Here is a 15,317-nt window from a genome sequence, read left to right on the forward strand (position 1 = left end):
ATTCAAGCTAATTTATTTATTCTTTCAGGGATTCTTTAATACCACACCAGTCTTCAGGTATTAGTATGTGCCAGGGTTTGCTCTTGCATTGAACTGCTCATCTAGGCAACAAACAAGAGAAAGAGCTTTATAATCTCAGCAGACTGTGACTTCTTGAAATCAATAGCTTCCTTTCAGCAGAGTTTAAACTGCTTTCTATTATGTGGAGCCTGACACAGTAACAGAGAGATGCTTAAGATGCTGATGTGGCTGATATTCGAGCAGCAGGTAATGTAACAAGATACCTTTCTAAGTACAGGGGACAAGAGAGCACATGGTGCTCTATTTTGAAGAGAAAATCTCTTGCTAAGGTTGACCCAAAAGCAATTAGTGATTCATTTAACTGAATTGGTGAATTCACCTGTGCAGTCTATTAAAATATATAGAGATAATTTTGGCTCAGCTGAGTACAGGTAGCTGAAGGGTTATAGAGATGTATGATGGATTACCTTCTGTCTACCCACTGCGTGGGTGCTTAATGTTAAGTGAAATAGCAGCGCATCCTGGGAGTTCAGCTAGAAATGTTGCCCTGTGTCAAAAGCTGGACTTCTCTCACTAGTGATATACCTATTTTCTTTCCAGAATCATTAAGCTGTTGTATTTTGGCTTGTAAATGGGCACATATAAACAGGTCACTGTCCTAAATGCAAACAGCTGGATTTGTCACCATTTTCAAAGCAAAACTCAAATGATGTCTTGTGTAAATTGTGTAAGAAACAGTCTTCAGTACATTGAACTGAAAGGGCTTTGGTTGTGCTGCTGAGACTTTTCATTGTTTAAAAGGCATCTTGTGTCACAACCAAAAACACTCCAGTATATCACACTTTTCTTCTTTCTGCCCTCTGTGCTATTTTGGGCAGAGATTTCCCACTACTGAAAAAGAAAGTACAGTTAGATGTCTGTAACATTTACTGAGAGCCTTGCTGTGGTAGAAAAGCACCTTTGCTATACTTTGAAGCACATCACTGGAAATCGCCAAGGGAATTAATGACAGGATATTTACTACATACATTGTTGTGCATACCCACAAACTGTTCTCCAAGTTCTGTTACATTTCCTTCCTAATGGAACATAATTCACAACAAGTAATGCCTCGATGCTGTCTGTATGTATTGAACACTGTGCAAGGTTAAGAATTTATTATAACTTTCTGTATTGATGGGCATTTCAGAGTCCTATAAAGAAAGAATGTACAGATCAGCTAGAATAGAAAAGATACTCAACAAAAGGTATTCATTATGTTTAATAAAAATCAGGTTTTGTAGGCTTATAAAGATCTGCAGTGGGAACATTTCCCTCTTCCTTCACAGCTGGCCCTCTTCTCTCCCTCTTTCCAAGGTCAGTGTGTTACATAGTCCAAGGCCACCTTTCCACATGGGGGCATGACTATACTGGTACAGCACAGTACTGAGCTGGCTTGTATGGCTTTGTGCTGCAGTGCCCTGTGTATGTGTGAATCGTTCTAGGATCCTCACATGGAGAACTTTACATAAACAGAAAGCCTTTCTGTTTCATCTGTTAAAAACCTGCTTAGGGCTGTGTGACCAGACACATCTTCTTTCTGCCAAATCTGGCTGTTGTTTTTCTCGAGTCTTTTTCTAAGCAATGCTACAAGAATATATAAAAAACAAATTGTAGGATTTAGTGGAGCTGGACCTTGCCAGCAGTGCAATAATCTTTTGTGCTATTAGATGTGCTGTGGCCCTTCAAGCTACTCTATAGATCTTTTACTGGTAAATAGATATGGAAAGCAGAGAAGGGAGAGAATAGATAAAAGCTGTATTTGCAATGTATTTGCTTCTACAAGTAGCTCATCAGATGCATGCTAACTAGGTCAACTTCTGTAAAAACCTGAACCAAACTCTATTTGTTCATCTTGTACTAGAGTCTAGGCAAGAGCCACAACTCTGCATCTACAGACAATGTAGTAAGGGCAGAAAGGCTTAAAAACCAGACAACCTTATTACACTGATTAGTATTGCTGTGTGCTACTTAACACATTTGTTACTTACACACAGATCCAGACACTTTTTTTCCCTCAATGCAAATGATTTTTGCTTGTTATCTACTTGATTCATCGAATAATGAATTTCAGCTTGTTGGGTACTCACTAATGGTGCCTTGTGTCATAAACATGCTTGGAAATAGACGGGGTTTATATCTTTTCACTGAGGTGGAAAAGAGCTTCTTCAGTAGTAGCACATCATTTTCAATAGAGAAATTGTATTGTTCTTATCACCATGTGGCATGTTTCTGTCACAGCCATGGGAAATACACCCTGAAATGAAAGCAAGTAATTGAGGATTAAAATCCGGTATCTTTACTGTTAAAGAAATAACAAAGCATAAATAACAAGTAATTGATGTTCTGTATATCTTCAGTGAATGGATGCACACAAGACACGGGGCAACATCTGTGAGGTTCTTAGTATACTGTGTACTACTTATATACATTTTAAAGTGTTTAAGCAATGTGGGTGGGCAGTTGCACAAGTTACCATGTGAATGTTCAGTGTTAAGGATTTGTACACTGCAGTACAGCTGTGCTAGAATGGGTTTTCCTGAATGGTCTCTGTCTTGTACTCTTGTACTTCATCTCAAGTCAGCAGGTTATGTCAGCACAGAACAAGTGGTTAAAACCGGTTGGAGTTGGAAAAGGTCTATAAGTGGTATTTTTGGAAGTCTTTCATTACAGAAATGCTTGTGGGTAGGGTGCCAGCAGAAGATTGCTGCATCAGATCCGAAAGCATTAATACTAATGTTGCTATTAGGTAACGATAATACTATACACTGTAATATTTTTATGACTTTGCACTAGCTGATGTGCTAAAAATCAGAACAGTACAAAGTAGCTGCATTGTACATTTCCTTTTTTAAAAGATGCGATTGTCATCTTCTGGTGTTTTTCTCCCCTCTTTGTTATAGGGAGGGAATTGAATTTTAGTCATGACAGCAAAGGCATATTTCATTATCTAATCATTACACTCTCCAGGGATGGGTTTTTAGCAGGCTCAAATACACAGGGAGGCAAAGTATAATGCCCTAACATCAGAGAGTATCGGTGTGCTGAGCCCCATGGGACACACATGGAAAGGAACATTTTCACAGTTACAGAGATCGATCCATCTTGGTTTAGCACTGATTTGGTGCAAGCTGGTATGAATTTGCATGAGGTGACTTGTGTAGCCATCAGATGTGGAATGTTTTAAACAAAAACGCAGGTCTTCAGCAAGGTGCTTTGTTAGGGGGGTTTGGGTGGGTTTTTCTCTTTAATTCTTTCAGCGTCTGTATCCATCATTTATTATTCATGGAGTTAGAGAAGAATAGTGCTGAAGCTGCTAAGGTAGCACAATCATATTGATGGGGTTTTGTTCCTGTCATTCAGCATTGTGAGTGGGAGGCTATTAGCATGGTTGCATGAAGTTCCACAGAATATATAAAAATGTGAATAAAAGGTAATCTCTGAACTGTCACTGGCAGTGGTTACAGTGTTCAAAGACAAATGTTGTCCTCTGTTCCTTAGATTGTAAGGATTACTCAAAATTGCAAAAAATGCCATGAATACTTTATTGAAGTAAGAGACAGTGAATATTGTAGTCAGATAGGACCCATATCTGAGTGATATGGGCTACAAGTGCATTCAAATTCATGAACTCTGGATGTGGTACAGCTTTCCTACTGACTATGGAAAGTGTGCATACACATGAGAGGTTTTTTACTTACTATCATAGAATCATAGAATGGTTTGGGTTGGAAAGAAACTTAAGATTCCAGCTTAAGGTTCCAACTCCCCTGTGATGGGCAGGAATGCCTCACACTAGACCATGTCTGCCAAGGCTCTGTCCATGAAGGAGATGATGCTAACTGTTCAGTCAAGCTACTGTTTTAAAAGAGAGCAAGATGAAAGGCTCACTTGACTAGTACAGTTATTTTAATGCATTTAAGCTAGTCTCCAGCTGAGTCCTGAGCATGTTTATGCTTTGTCACAGGTGACAGCTGCTGCTCACTGCCAGCTTGTGAAGTGTGGCTGTAATATTGATATAGGCTCACTAAGCAGTAGTAGGGAAAGCCTGGTCTCAAACAGGAAGAAAAAGGGAAAATGGGAGGAATATAAAATCCATGCTTGTACAGTGGATCACACAAGGATCTGATTCAAGTTACTTTCAGATTATGAATCTTCCTTGTGTGTCCTTGTGTTTGTGTGTATGTCCCTTAGATTTGGTAGGGACTTAGATGTTGTGTGTTTATCATTCTAATATGGTTACAGAGATAGAAAGGGTACAGCTTAGTCTGTTGTGAAAACAGAGACATTGTTTTAATCATGTCAAGATTTGTTCAGTTCCCACCAGTTTTCCCCCAGTTCATGTTTAACTTGTAAGCCAACCCCCCCCCAAAAAAAAGGCATACTTGAAATTCCCAGCTTGGTTTGTAGCCTTGAAATTCCTCATGCGTATCCCTGGTGCACTGTACTCTTAGGAATAGCACTCACGTACGTATCATGGTAGCTTTTAGGGAGCCCAGACAGCAGCTCAGAACTCATAGAATTGATCCTGGTTTGGTTAGAACTGAACATATCCAAAAGGTTAGTAATGCATTTTGTAATAGTTTTGTTTTAAGGTTCTGGGGTTTTTGTTGTAGCAAACCTCAAACCCAGATGTGTTTTGGTTCCCAGCACATCCCCAAACTCTTAAAATAAAACTTTTCTCCCACTTTCTCCTCACAGCTCTCAGCAGAACCCTCTCTGTCCCACCTCCTCCTTTCCTTTTATGACACCAACTTGTGATTTACAGCCAACTTCTTCAGAAATGCCATTTTTCAAACCCTTACCATTGTTCCTGACATAACAGGTTGCCTTTCAACAACCTCAGGCTGCTCCCTGTCCCTGGCATAACCATCTTGCTTTGCTCAGCTCAGTACGACTTCTCCCACTGACTTTAAGGACCAGACCTAACTCCTATCCCTACTGACCCAGGGAAAGGCAGTTTGAAATGTCTCAGTGCCTCCAGAGCTGTAGCTCATGGTACAGCACAAACATGATGCTGCTGTGTGTCCTTTTCATTCCCTCCATGCTATCATACAAGAAAGGAAGGCATATACCTCACTGCTACATAGATATTATATTAGACGCTGCAGGGAGCCTTTGAAGTGTTAAACACCTCAACAGAGCCAGGTGACAGCACCAGATTTGTCTTGGTTGTGACTCAGGCTGTCACAGCAGGTCCTGTGAGCAGGTTCTTGGGGAGTAAGGGCATGTGCTGTGTTTTACAGCCACCTCCTTGGGATCATTTTAACTGGTGGGTTAGAAAGGAGAAAGGTACTTGGAGGGCAGCTTGGAAGAACAGTGGTGGAGCCCTGTGCTCTGCTCATGGATGTTCCTGCAGCACAGCACAGGGTGTAAAATGAGGCAGGTTCTCAGCTGACGCAGGCGTAGTTATGGAGGTGCAGGAGCATGCTCCTCAGCCTGCAGCAGGGCTGGATGGGCACCTGCCACCTCTCAGCACTGCTGTGGAAGGAAGCAAGCTGGAGAGGGGCTGTTTCCCCCTTGGGCTGAAGGGGCATGTGGTCCCCTGGTGAAGGGACATTTGTTCTCCTGGCAAGGAGACAGGAGAGGGATGGGAGTGAACAGGAGTGGTCGTGGCCCACTGAGAGGGAGCTACAGGGTAACCAAGGTGAAGGAAGGGGCATCTCTTACAGCAGCATCTTCAGCTGGTAGAAGAGACCCTGGCAATGACTGACTCTGCCTCCTCCTTCACCACCTCTTATTGGGGAAATGACTTTTTTCCCCAGCCTTTTGTTCTCTGATGACTCCTTCATGCCAGCCTTTCATTTTAATGATAGCATAGCAGCGAAACCGAGTCACATCAAGGCCTGGAGGTTTCCAGCTTTAATCTGTAATGGAATGTAAAGAAACCTGGCAGGGTTTGACACATTCCCAGCCTCCTGAGAGAGGAACTTTGGAACTGAGCTCTGGGAATCAAGTGTTCGGATCAACCATGCTTCCCAGAGCAATGAATTGTTTTGATTAATTTTATGTTCTTTTTTTTCTCCTTAATTTCCCATAGAAATTGGGAAGATTGACCAAGATATATATAAATACAACACCCCAGGATTCACTGGCTGCCTATCGAGAGTACAATTCAACCAGATTGCTCCTCTCAAAGCAGCTCTGAGACCTACCAACGTCTCCTCTCACGTCCACATTGAAGGAGAACTGGTGGAATCCAACTGCGGAGCATCTCCACTCACCATCCCACCAATGTCGGCCGCTACTGACCCGTGGCACTTAGACTCAGGTAAGATGGGGTTCATGTCACATTACTTCAGTGGAGCAGTTCAGAGAAGAAACACATCTTGCCTTCCTCTGTAAGAAAAATAAAACTGAGTGGATGTGATTGATAAATGACTATAGGAAATGTAGGAAGTGCAAAGCTGGAATGACAGGGATTTGCCATCACTCCTAATTGCAGTTACAGGATATTTTCTTTGCCTTATTTTTAATATTCTGCTTTATTTTTCTTTTCCGTAAGTCTGACGCTGTTTGAATGTTGAGTTTTGACCTAGCTGCTGTGATAGCATTTTCTCTGTAGTTTTGGGTATGTAGTCAGCAAAAGGTTGCAAGTACAGCTAAATAAGGTACAGTAGCATTTCTTATGCTGCATTTCTAATGAGTAAGTATATTGTGTCAGCTTCATACCAAAAAAAGTGAATCTAATTTTAGGCATAAATATATTTATATTTATGCCTTTATAGTGCTGATTTGTTTTCTGAAATGTCTGCTTTCCTTAGGCCACGTGTAATGGGAAATCCCATTAGTCATAATGGCATTCACCTCATGCTGAAAATGCTGCCAAGCCAAAACAATTTGCAGATCCCAGCAATCTCAGCCTGCTTTGTGACTGACAGTCTTTGAAAATACATGTTGTGTCTAACTGTAGAGGTTTGGGGGTTTTCACTTGCTTCTTGAGTGCCAGGTGAATACTTGAAAAGCAAAAAATCTGATCCCTTTAGATTTATAAGGTCGGGTGTGCACTGACATCTCTCTTGTGTTTTGTCCTCTTTCTGATTTATAGCCTTTGTAGAACAAGAACTGTAGAACCTTCCCAGCAAAGTTGATGTATTTACAGGGGTATAAAATTAAAATGCTAGTGGAAGAACTGGGCCCATAATGATTCTAATACTGATTAGACTTTACCTGTTGTATTTGGGGATTCATCGATCTGCCAGTTTCTATATGAGAGGGGACAGGTAAATACATCTTTCTCAGAAGTACATGCCATGGTCATATCTTTTGATTTGGGATATTATCTTGTCTTGCAGTGTCTTGCAGTATTTTCTGTTAGCTCTTTAGTAGAGAAATAGGGCAGATGTTTGTAAGGAGAGACAGGTATTCCAGACTGAGGGTCCCAACCACTGATTCAAGCAACGTCATGCTCTGCAGCTTGTCATTCCCTCCCTGCTGTCATGCCATTGTAAGATTTCAGTACATCTCTTCCTGTCTATAATATGCAGCCTAGTACTTGAATTTTGTCATCACAATTAGTCTCTTTCTTCTCTGAAATTATTAGGCCACTTTGTACCTGAAGGTTACATTCTGTGCTCCTCAGATTTCTATAAAAGCACATTTCCTGAAGCCTCACTGGCTCGTGTCCTTAAAAAGTAGGCCATAAACTTCTTAAGGATGAACTGCTGCTATGAATCTTGTGCAGCTAATAGGTTTTGGTTGTTAATTTTGGTTGGTTTCTTTTTCCTACAATTAATTTGACTGCAGGCTAGTTACAGACTATGGTGGGATTTACTCAAGAAACTTGAACTATTCCTAATAGCTCCAGGTGTTAAAACAAGGAGTTCCTGTTTGTCCTTGCAAGTCCTACTATGCTTGTCCTTGTGTTAGCTCAGTGTCGTTGCGAAAACTTCCTCAGTTGATTCAATTTTGACCTGACAGATTACAAGTTTACACATTTCCTTCTGGATTAAGTGTAGTACTCGGTCATGGAGCCAGCATGGAGGGTATCAGAACATGCACCATGCAGTTAGCTTGGCTCAAGCTGTCTGGTAACTTCCAATCTGAGAAAAAATCTCACTGTCCATTGTGTAACCTTGCACACAGATGATCTTGGTGACTGGTAAAGGAAAGTGTTTGGGTTTAGTGTCACTTTGCATTAGCAAATTGGCAGTTTTCACTTGAAGACTCTTCTTTTTTTTGGACGTTTCCCAAATTCCTGAAGAAGACTTCCTGACACACATTGTGTTGAAAGAGAAAATGGAAAAATCAGAGGTGTAACAGTTCCCATTGGCTCCAGAGCCAGAATCGTCTCAGTACTCTCAGTATGAATTTACTCCTTCGCTAAACCAGCTGAAGGGATGAAGACAAAAAGCTTTATTAAAATGCAGAGGAACCCTTGTAGAGGTGCTAAAGCAAAAACCACACACACCTGGCCACAAAGAAATGGTTGCAAAGAACAGCAGTTATTATGCACTGGGTTTCTCATTCCAAACATGTTTTAATCTGTAGTTCTTATTGTTCTGTCACTTATTTAATTTTAAATTGAGGATGGCTGGCTTGAAGTGAAAAAATCAGGAAAAAAATTTGTTGCAAGCATCATACGGTTTACATCTCATTCACTGACATGCTCAGCACTCATCTTCAATCATGTTCTGAGTGTACATTTGTAGCTTTGTTCTCAAATACTGTGGAATTGAATGTTGAGGGTTGACAAATGTTGTAAGAGGGGGTCAAATACAAGTGTCTAAACAGGACAGATACGCCAAACAGCAGATGTAATGATCCTTGCACCTCTAAACTCCAGTGCTGGGTCAGACCTCACGAGTAATTACCAGATGTTAAGCAGGTTCTGCCTGACAGGTACCCTACATGAAATGTCTGCCTTAAACACTTCTGTGTAGCTGCTGTGTGGACATTACTGGCTGCAAAGCATTTTGGATGAGCTAGCAGAGAGGCTAAAGGGAAAATGACAAAGACACACATCAGTCACTTCCAGTTGACCCTTAGAGACAACTCAGGGATTTATCAAGAAACCTTGTGGATTTGCTCCCTGGACAGATGGGCCAGACAGCTTCTCGATTCCTTGTCTTGCACTTTCTGTTAGCCTTGAGTACCCATGTGCTTCATATTTACATTTTAGTTCTTTTGAAATGTCTTTCTCATTGTAAAAATGCCACTTCCCTCCCTCCCCACCTATGGCTGGCATATTGCCATGCTACCGGCCCATTATCTTAAACCATGATCTTGTTCAGCTTGTGAGTATTCTTATAATGCACAGTCTTTTCCTGTTGCTATGGTAATCCTTTCTTGGTGGTGATAAAGCAGGGATTCAACAAGTCATTCTTTTCTAGAATATGACTCTGGTGATGTAAAACAAAAGTCAATAATCAAACCCAAGCAGATCATCAATATAGTTCTCTTCCTGTGTTTCCCTCCTGTCTGTATTAGCTCAGTTCATGTCAGACAATCAATTTGCCTTGGTTAAATCAAAAGGAATGTAGAAAGGACACAAAAAAGAGCCTGATCAGTGACCATAATATTTAAACATTCCATGTCCTACCTTTATATGTTGTCTAAAGCCAGCAAATTACCTGTCTGGCGTATGTTTCACAACAGAAGTTATAATTGCATGCCTTTAGCTATATTAGCGTGCATTTTCATATATATTACTGTAGCATATATACAAGCCAAAAAGCTAATCAAGATTATTTTAATATCTCTCAGTTGAGATGAGCTAAGCTGCATGTCACTGGTAATTGACACCTTGCTCATTGCAGAAAAGCAAACAAAAGCCCAAACAGATGATTATGTTTGTAGTAAATAAGCCCCCACACCTAAACTGCCTTGTACTTAAAATCAGAAGATGCATATTATTGGGGTGGGGTTGTTTGGTTTGTGGGTGGTTTTATTACTAATAAATACTCACTTCCAAACTTTTTTGTTACTCATATAAAAAGAATAAAAGAAACCTACTCCATTGTATGTACCTCTCCATCTGCACTAAAATGTGCTCCAGCTTGTGAAACAACCCGATTTTGAATTTAGTAAAAGGAGGAGATACCAGAAGAGGCAGGGTAAATACAACAATGGAGAAACCATACTTTCGCACTTTGAAGCTGCCATGGCACTATGTAGCTGCAAGATGCATTTATTCAGAGTATGAACAGAATGGCATCTAGAGTATTAAACACAGGATGTAGTTAAACCCATATTAGCTTCAGCGTATTAAGAATTAAATGGAGCAGGATTAAATGCTACATCTGCAGTGTTCTTCCAAGTGGTGGACTTTTTTCTGACTACATATTTAAATCCCAAAAAGCTCTTTATTTTTGTAGAAGGTGAAAGGCATTGTCTTGTAGGAATCAACAGCTTCCTTTGAAAGCTATATTGAGCATGCCTGGCAAAAATATTGTATGAAGACATGCGACACTGTCAAGATTAAAAGGGTTGCCTGCAGGATTAACTCCCTTTTTATTACCAGTTCATTCCTCTTCCTTTAACAAGTGATGGCAGGAGAGGAAAGCAGATGAGCTGAGTACTGCCTGTATGATCCACGCTTATCTAATTGGCCAACTAATTGTCTTTCTCAAGCTAAAGACAGCACTTGATTTCTGGAGCAAGATAGTGGTGACAGTGCCAAAGGTCACCTTCCAGATTCAGACGTGACTGTTGGGTTGCCACCCTACCACTGATGCTGACATCCCAGAGTGCAGGGAGTGGCAGCATCTGAGGAGAACCTGTGTCAGACGTGCACTGGTACGGATGTGGCTACAGAGACAGATGGAAATAGCTCTTGACCTTGTCAAGGGCTCGTTACAAACAGCGCAGTGGGAAGGAAGGATCAAAGGCATTACTTGCTGGAGGCCAGGGATTCAGCCCTCAAAGTGGTCTTAGGTTACACACAGAAGAACAGAACAGTCATCTCCGGACTCTGAAATAGTCCTGTGTGCATCAGTGAATCCAGCAGCAGGAGGGATAAAGTCAATGGTAACGAGTGATGCAGCATTCATTGTCTCCTCTAAGGGACTGCAGGGGAGCAGGGTCACTTCTCCAGGCTTGCTGCCAGGGGCAAGTGCGTCAGGGCAGGTGCATTGCTTTTGTTCATGGTGCAGCCTTACACATCCAGATTTGATCTCCTAGCTGTTGGTAAAATTGGAGCCAGATGCGAAGGTAGTTGCTAGAATAAAATGATGCTCCTCCTTGTTCAAGGTTGCAGGAAGGATTAGTTATCTCTCCTACAATCAGGAAATGATGCCAGATTATTTTTGAAGTTATGGATCACTTGATATAGTCGGGGTTTTGTTAATTAACATAATTAACAACAGGAGGCTCGTTGTCTATCAGTAAGCTATAGTTTAATAGCTATACTCCCCATACAAGAGACAGAAGATGAACTTGCAGCCTCCCCTGCAGGCCAGCATATTCTTCCATTGCCAGATTTTGCTGTATACTGTGATGGTTTCCTCTGCTGAGAGTCACCAGCATTCATCCCCTATCCTCCCAGTATAAATACTGTCTCAGAAGTCCATGAGTTGTATTCAAACAGGAAGGTGGCATTTTTTGTTAAGACAGTTGGGGATTAAGTCAAGCAGCAACTCACAGCTCAGTTTCTAAGCACTGAGTGTTTCTTGCAGGCAAGAAGGCAAGTGGTAAACACTGAGATGCAACAGTTTCTATTTTTCTCTTCCCCATCCAGCCGCAAACTAGGAAGAGCATCTGTCTGAAATTTGGCACAATCAGTGCGCCATCCTTAAAGGGCTTAATTATGGTCCTTGAATTACTGTAAATCTCTCTATTGATTGGGAATAAAAATGCCTCCCTCAGTGTCATCTAGTTCCTTCACACAATTATGCACAGCTTTCCCTTATCTGTAAGAGTATATAATTTCAGTGTGAAATTTCTGACACTCTGTCTAGTGTTTCAGACAGCTGACAGGCTGCCAAGCTTGTAAATTCTTCTGGCATCCATTGAGAGACCAGCATTGTAGCTATTTCATAAGCAGTGATTTGAATGTTAATGATGCTACCTAATGCCAAGACAAGAAGATAGTGATATTACAAAGAGTGTGTTTTCCATCCTCTGCAAGACTATATTTTTTCCACAAGTACTAACTTTAATTAGGAACATAGGGATGGTATAAATTAGGGGAGAAAAAAAAAACACTTGAGAAGGAAGCATTTAGATGCCTTAGCACTTCGGTTCTGCCTTCTTTTTCCTTTCCTTAGGCTGAAGAACATTTCATTCCCTGTGTAAGAGGTTCCTCTAGACTATGATCAGGTCATTACAGCTACTGAAGTATATCTTTAAACTCTTCAGTCTCAACCATTCCTCATCCTTAATCCAAGCTTTTCTTTTTCGTAAGTGTAGGTACACGGAAAGTACAGAACCAGACCTTGTTGTTCTTACCCTGGCTGTGAGAAGCCTTTTCTTCTAATGACCTCAATAAATAGAGTCCTTTCTTTTTCTTCTCCTATTTTGTAGCTGTCATAAGTTTTCAGGCTTGTTTGGTATTGGTGTTTGTTGGGTTGGATTTCTTATTTCTGCCTTTTTCTGTTCCTTTCAAGTATTCCCTGTGGGTCCGTTATCAGCTATTAGCTATATACAGCAAGGCTTTGACCAGCACTTAACTCTACTGTTCCTTTGAGAGCACAGAAGTGTTTCATCTTCTACATTAATTATAAAAGGAAGTATTTGTTTGTCTTCCTTAACAGGTGAAATGGAAGCACTGCTCATAAAATTTTCATGAAAGTGATAGCTTAGGCCAGCATGACTAATAGTCAAGTAGTTCTTGTCTGGAGTCATAGTGAGACCCAGTGTCAGCCAGACATTACTACCAGGAATTAAAAGATGGATGAGTTTAGGTCTTTGATAGATGCTCTAATGTGCTGCAGATCAGTTGGAAATATGGCAGGACAAATGGTCAAAATCCTGCTTCTGTGACAGAACTTGCTGAAGTTCAGGCTGCAGTTAAACATGGTCCAGAAGTGGTCCTGAATGTCTGCTCTCCTTTTAAAACAAGGCAAGTACCAGTTACTAAATTGAGAAAGTGTTCTGGTCTTGCCTTCCCACCACTTTGTACATTTACTTGCTTGTGTGCAAAAGAAAGTGTAAAAGTCACTATTGGGAAATGACCATACAAAGGGGGGGAAGCAGGGGAGAACCACTTAACCCATTCCAAAACACAGTACAAGAATGTTTTCCCTGTTTCATAGCTCATCAAGGACTGATTTGGGGGACTTAATGCTGCAAGGATGGGTCTCCTAATAAGGCAGAAGTATTTCTGTCCTTCTGCTAGGACGATTGTTTTTAAGACCAATAGAAAGAATGTTATACTGTTCCCTCAGATCAAACTATTCATAAAATTCCATTTCTTCCTCTCCTTAAGAGTATGGACAACAAAGTTTGTGTGCAAAAGGAAATTAAAGGGTTAATAACACAACCAATTCAGAAACAACCATCTTGACTGATTGAGTTGTCCCTTCCTGTGTTTTGTGTTGAGAACTCACATTGTCGCAGTTCACTGACCATGGAGCATTCAGTGAGTTTTCACCAGTGCTGGCATTGTCCATTGGTGGCATTTCTGTCATTCACTTCAACACCTTCCTTCTATAATCCCCACTTACTTTCCCACACTGTCCCAGGAGTTTGCCTACAGAAGGGCTATTCAGAGGACAATGTTCCTATTAAACCATCATCTCAGAGGATGTTTTAATTTATACTCATTTCACATTGGACTAAAAAGACACTGTTGGAGATCCTTCACGCCAAGAATGTGAAAACGCAGGGTTTGTACTGAACTCACCAGTAGCTGTCAGTAAAAACACTTGAGGATCAGTGAAAAATTCATAGAGGAAAAATGCAGCCCTTTGAAATCCTTTTGATCTAACAGAACATACCTGACAAAACTTAAGTTTAAATAATTGGTCCATATAGCACCTGTGTTGGAGCAATAGTGTTGGAGGACTTTTTTGTCATTTATGAAGGGGTTTTTTTCTGGCTTTAACCTCCCAGCAAAGGTTTCATAGGCTTGGAGAAATGAACGTATTTTGATCATATTAAAATAATTTGTATTACTGACAACAGAGACAAAAAGATGACATATTTAAAGTGAAAAGCTCTGATTTTTCCTCTAAGCCCCACGTTCCTCGTTCATTCTGGTAGCTTCAGAATTGCTGTGGCTGTGTGCTTTTCCCAGTATTCTGTAACTCACACCAAAGAAATCAAGTCTGTGACAGTGAAGACTTCTATGTACATAAGTACAGACAAGTGGTTCATATTAGGGATATACTTGTAACCCTCTAACACTGCAATTGAGGCATCACTAAAAATTCAGGGAGTTAGGATTGACCCCATATAGCACATTTGAACAAAAATTACCTTTCCCAAGCAATATGGTTCAGATGCCTTTCAGGTATTTTGTGGTTGGTTAAGAGTGGGAGTTTCTTTTAATCTGGAAGTGCTTGATATTAAGAATAACTTCAGCCAAATTCTCAGTTTTATACTCAGGTAATCTCTGTTAACGGAGATTAATATTAAAAAGTCCTCTCTCACAATCAGCTCTAAATTACCTAGAAAAGGGGGACTAGGGCTAGTTTCCCTTGCTCCTCTGTTCATTTTGGGGAATAAGGAGGGGGGGAAGTATTATTTTTAGAAAAAAAAAGAAGAAAATAAGAAAATACAGGAACTTTAAATGCAAAATTTGCCCTGGCAGCATAAAATGACACAGTGGTTTTAGTAGTGCTTCAGATTTTTTCCTTCTTTTTCTGAATTGCTGTAGTTTACTACATGGGAGCTCTTCATAGGGCCATGGCTGCTCAGGAGGGAGCACTCGGTAGGATCAGCACAAGCAGTGGGATGAGCAAGAAAGGGTGACAGGTGCCCACAGGCTGTGATGTTCCCCTTTGATGTAGGCTGTGTAATGGAGTTGTTTACTCCTGCTCCATCATTCCTGCGCTTGTGTTTAGAGTTCCCTTTGTAATCCAGTCCCTTCAGGAAAGGGAATGTGACTGTGAGTGGACATTATTAGTTTCTACTATGAAGAGTCAAGCAAAGAGATTCTGTACTTACAGTCTGTAATAAGGGTGCCCTGTGATTTTAAACCATAGCAGTACAGTCTCACCTGACCAGCAGAGCTGACATGATTTGACCAAACACAGCCTGAAGAGCCTGCTCTTGTTTTTCCCTATGTTATGGTCCTGTGCAGACATAAATTAGTGAATGGTTCTAGTGTCCAACACATTCCCAAATTCCCAAGGTGTCAGTGAGTGAGTGTTCTC

At 40.8% G+C, this 15,317-nt stretch overlaps 1 protein-coding gene across 1 annotated transcript in view; it reads left to right on the plus strand.

Annotated features, from left to right (window-relative positions):
- CNTNAP2 (contactin associated protein 2) overlaps positions 1-15,317 on the plus strand; it is a 1,129,462-nt gene that overhangs the window by 1,106,986 nt on the left and 7,159 nt on the right. The window contains exon 22 of the mRNA XM_034062602.1: positions 6,101-6,331. Coding sequence (XP_033918493.1) covers positions 6,101-6,331 — 231 coding nt within the window. The remainder of the gene's footprint in view (positions 1-6,100; positions 6,332-15,317) is intronic.

The sequence above is a fragment of the Melopsittacus undulatus genome, chromosome 1 (assembly GCF_012275295.1).
Source record: "Melopsittacus undulatus isolate bMelUnd1 chromosome 1, bMelUnd1.mat.Z, whole genome shotgun sequence".
Lineage (NCBI taxonomy): Eukaryota > Metazoa > Chordata > Aves > Psittaciformes > Psittaculidae > Melopsittacus > Melopsittacus undulatus.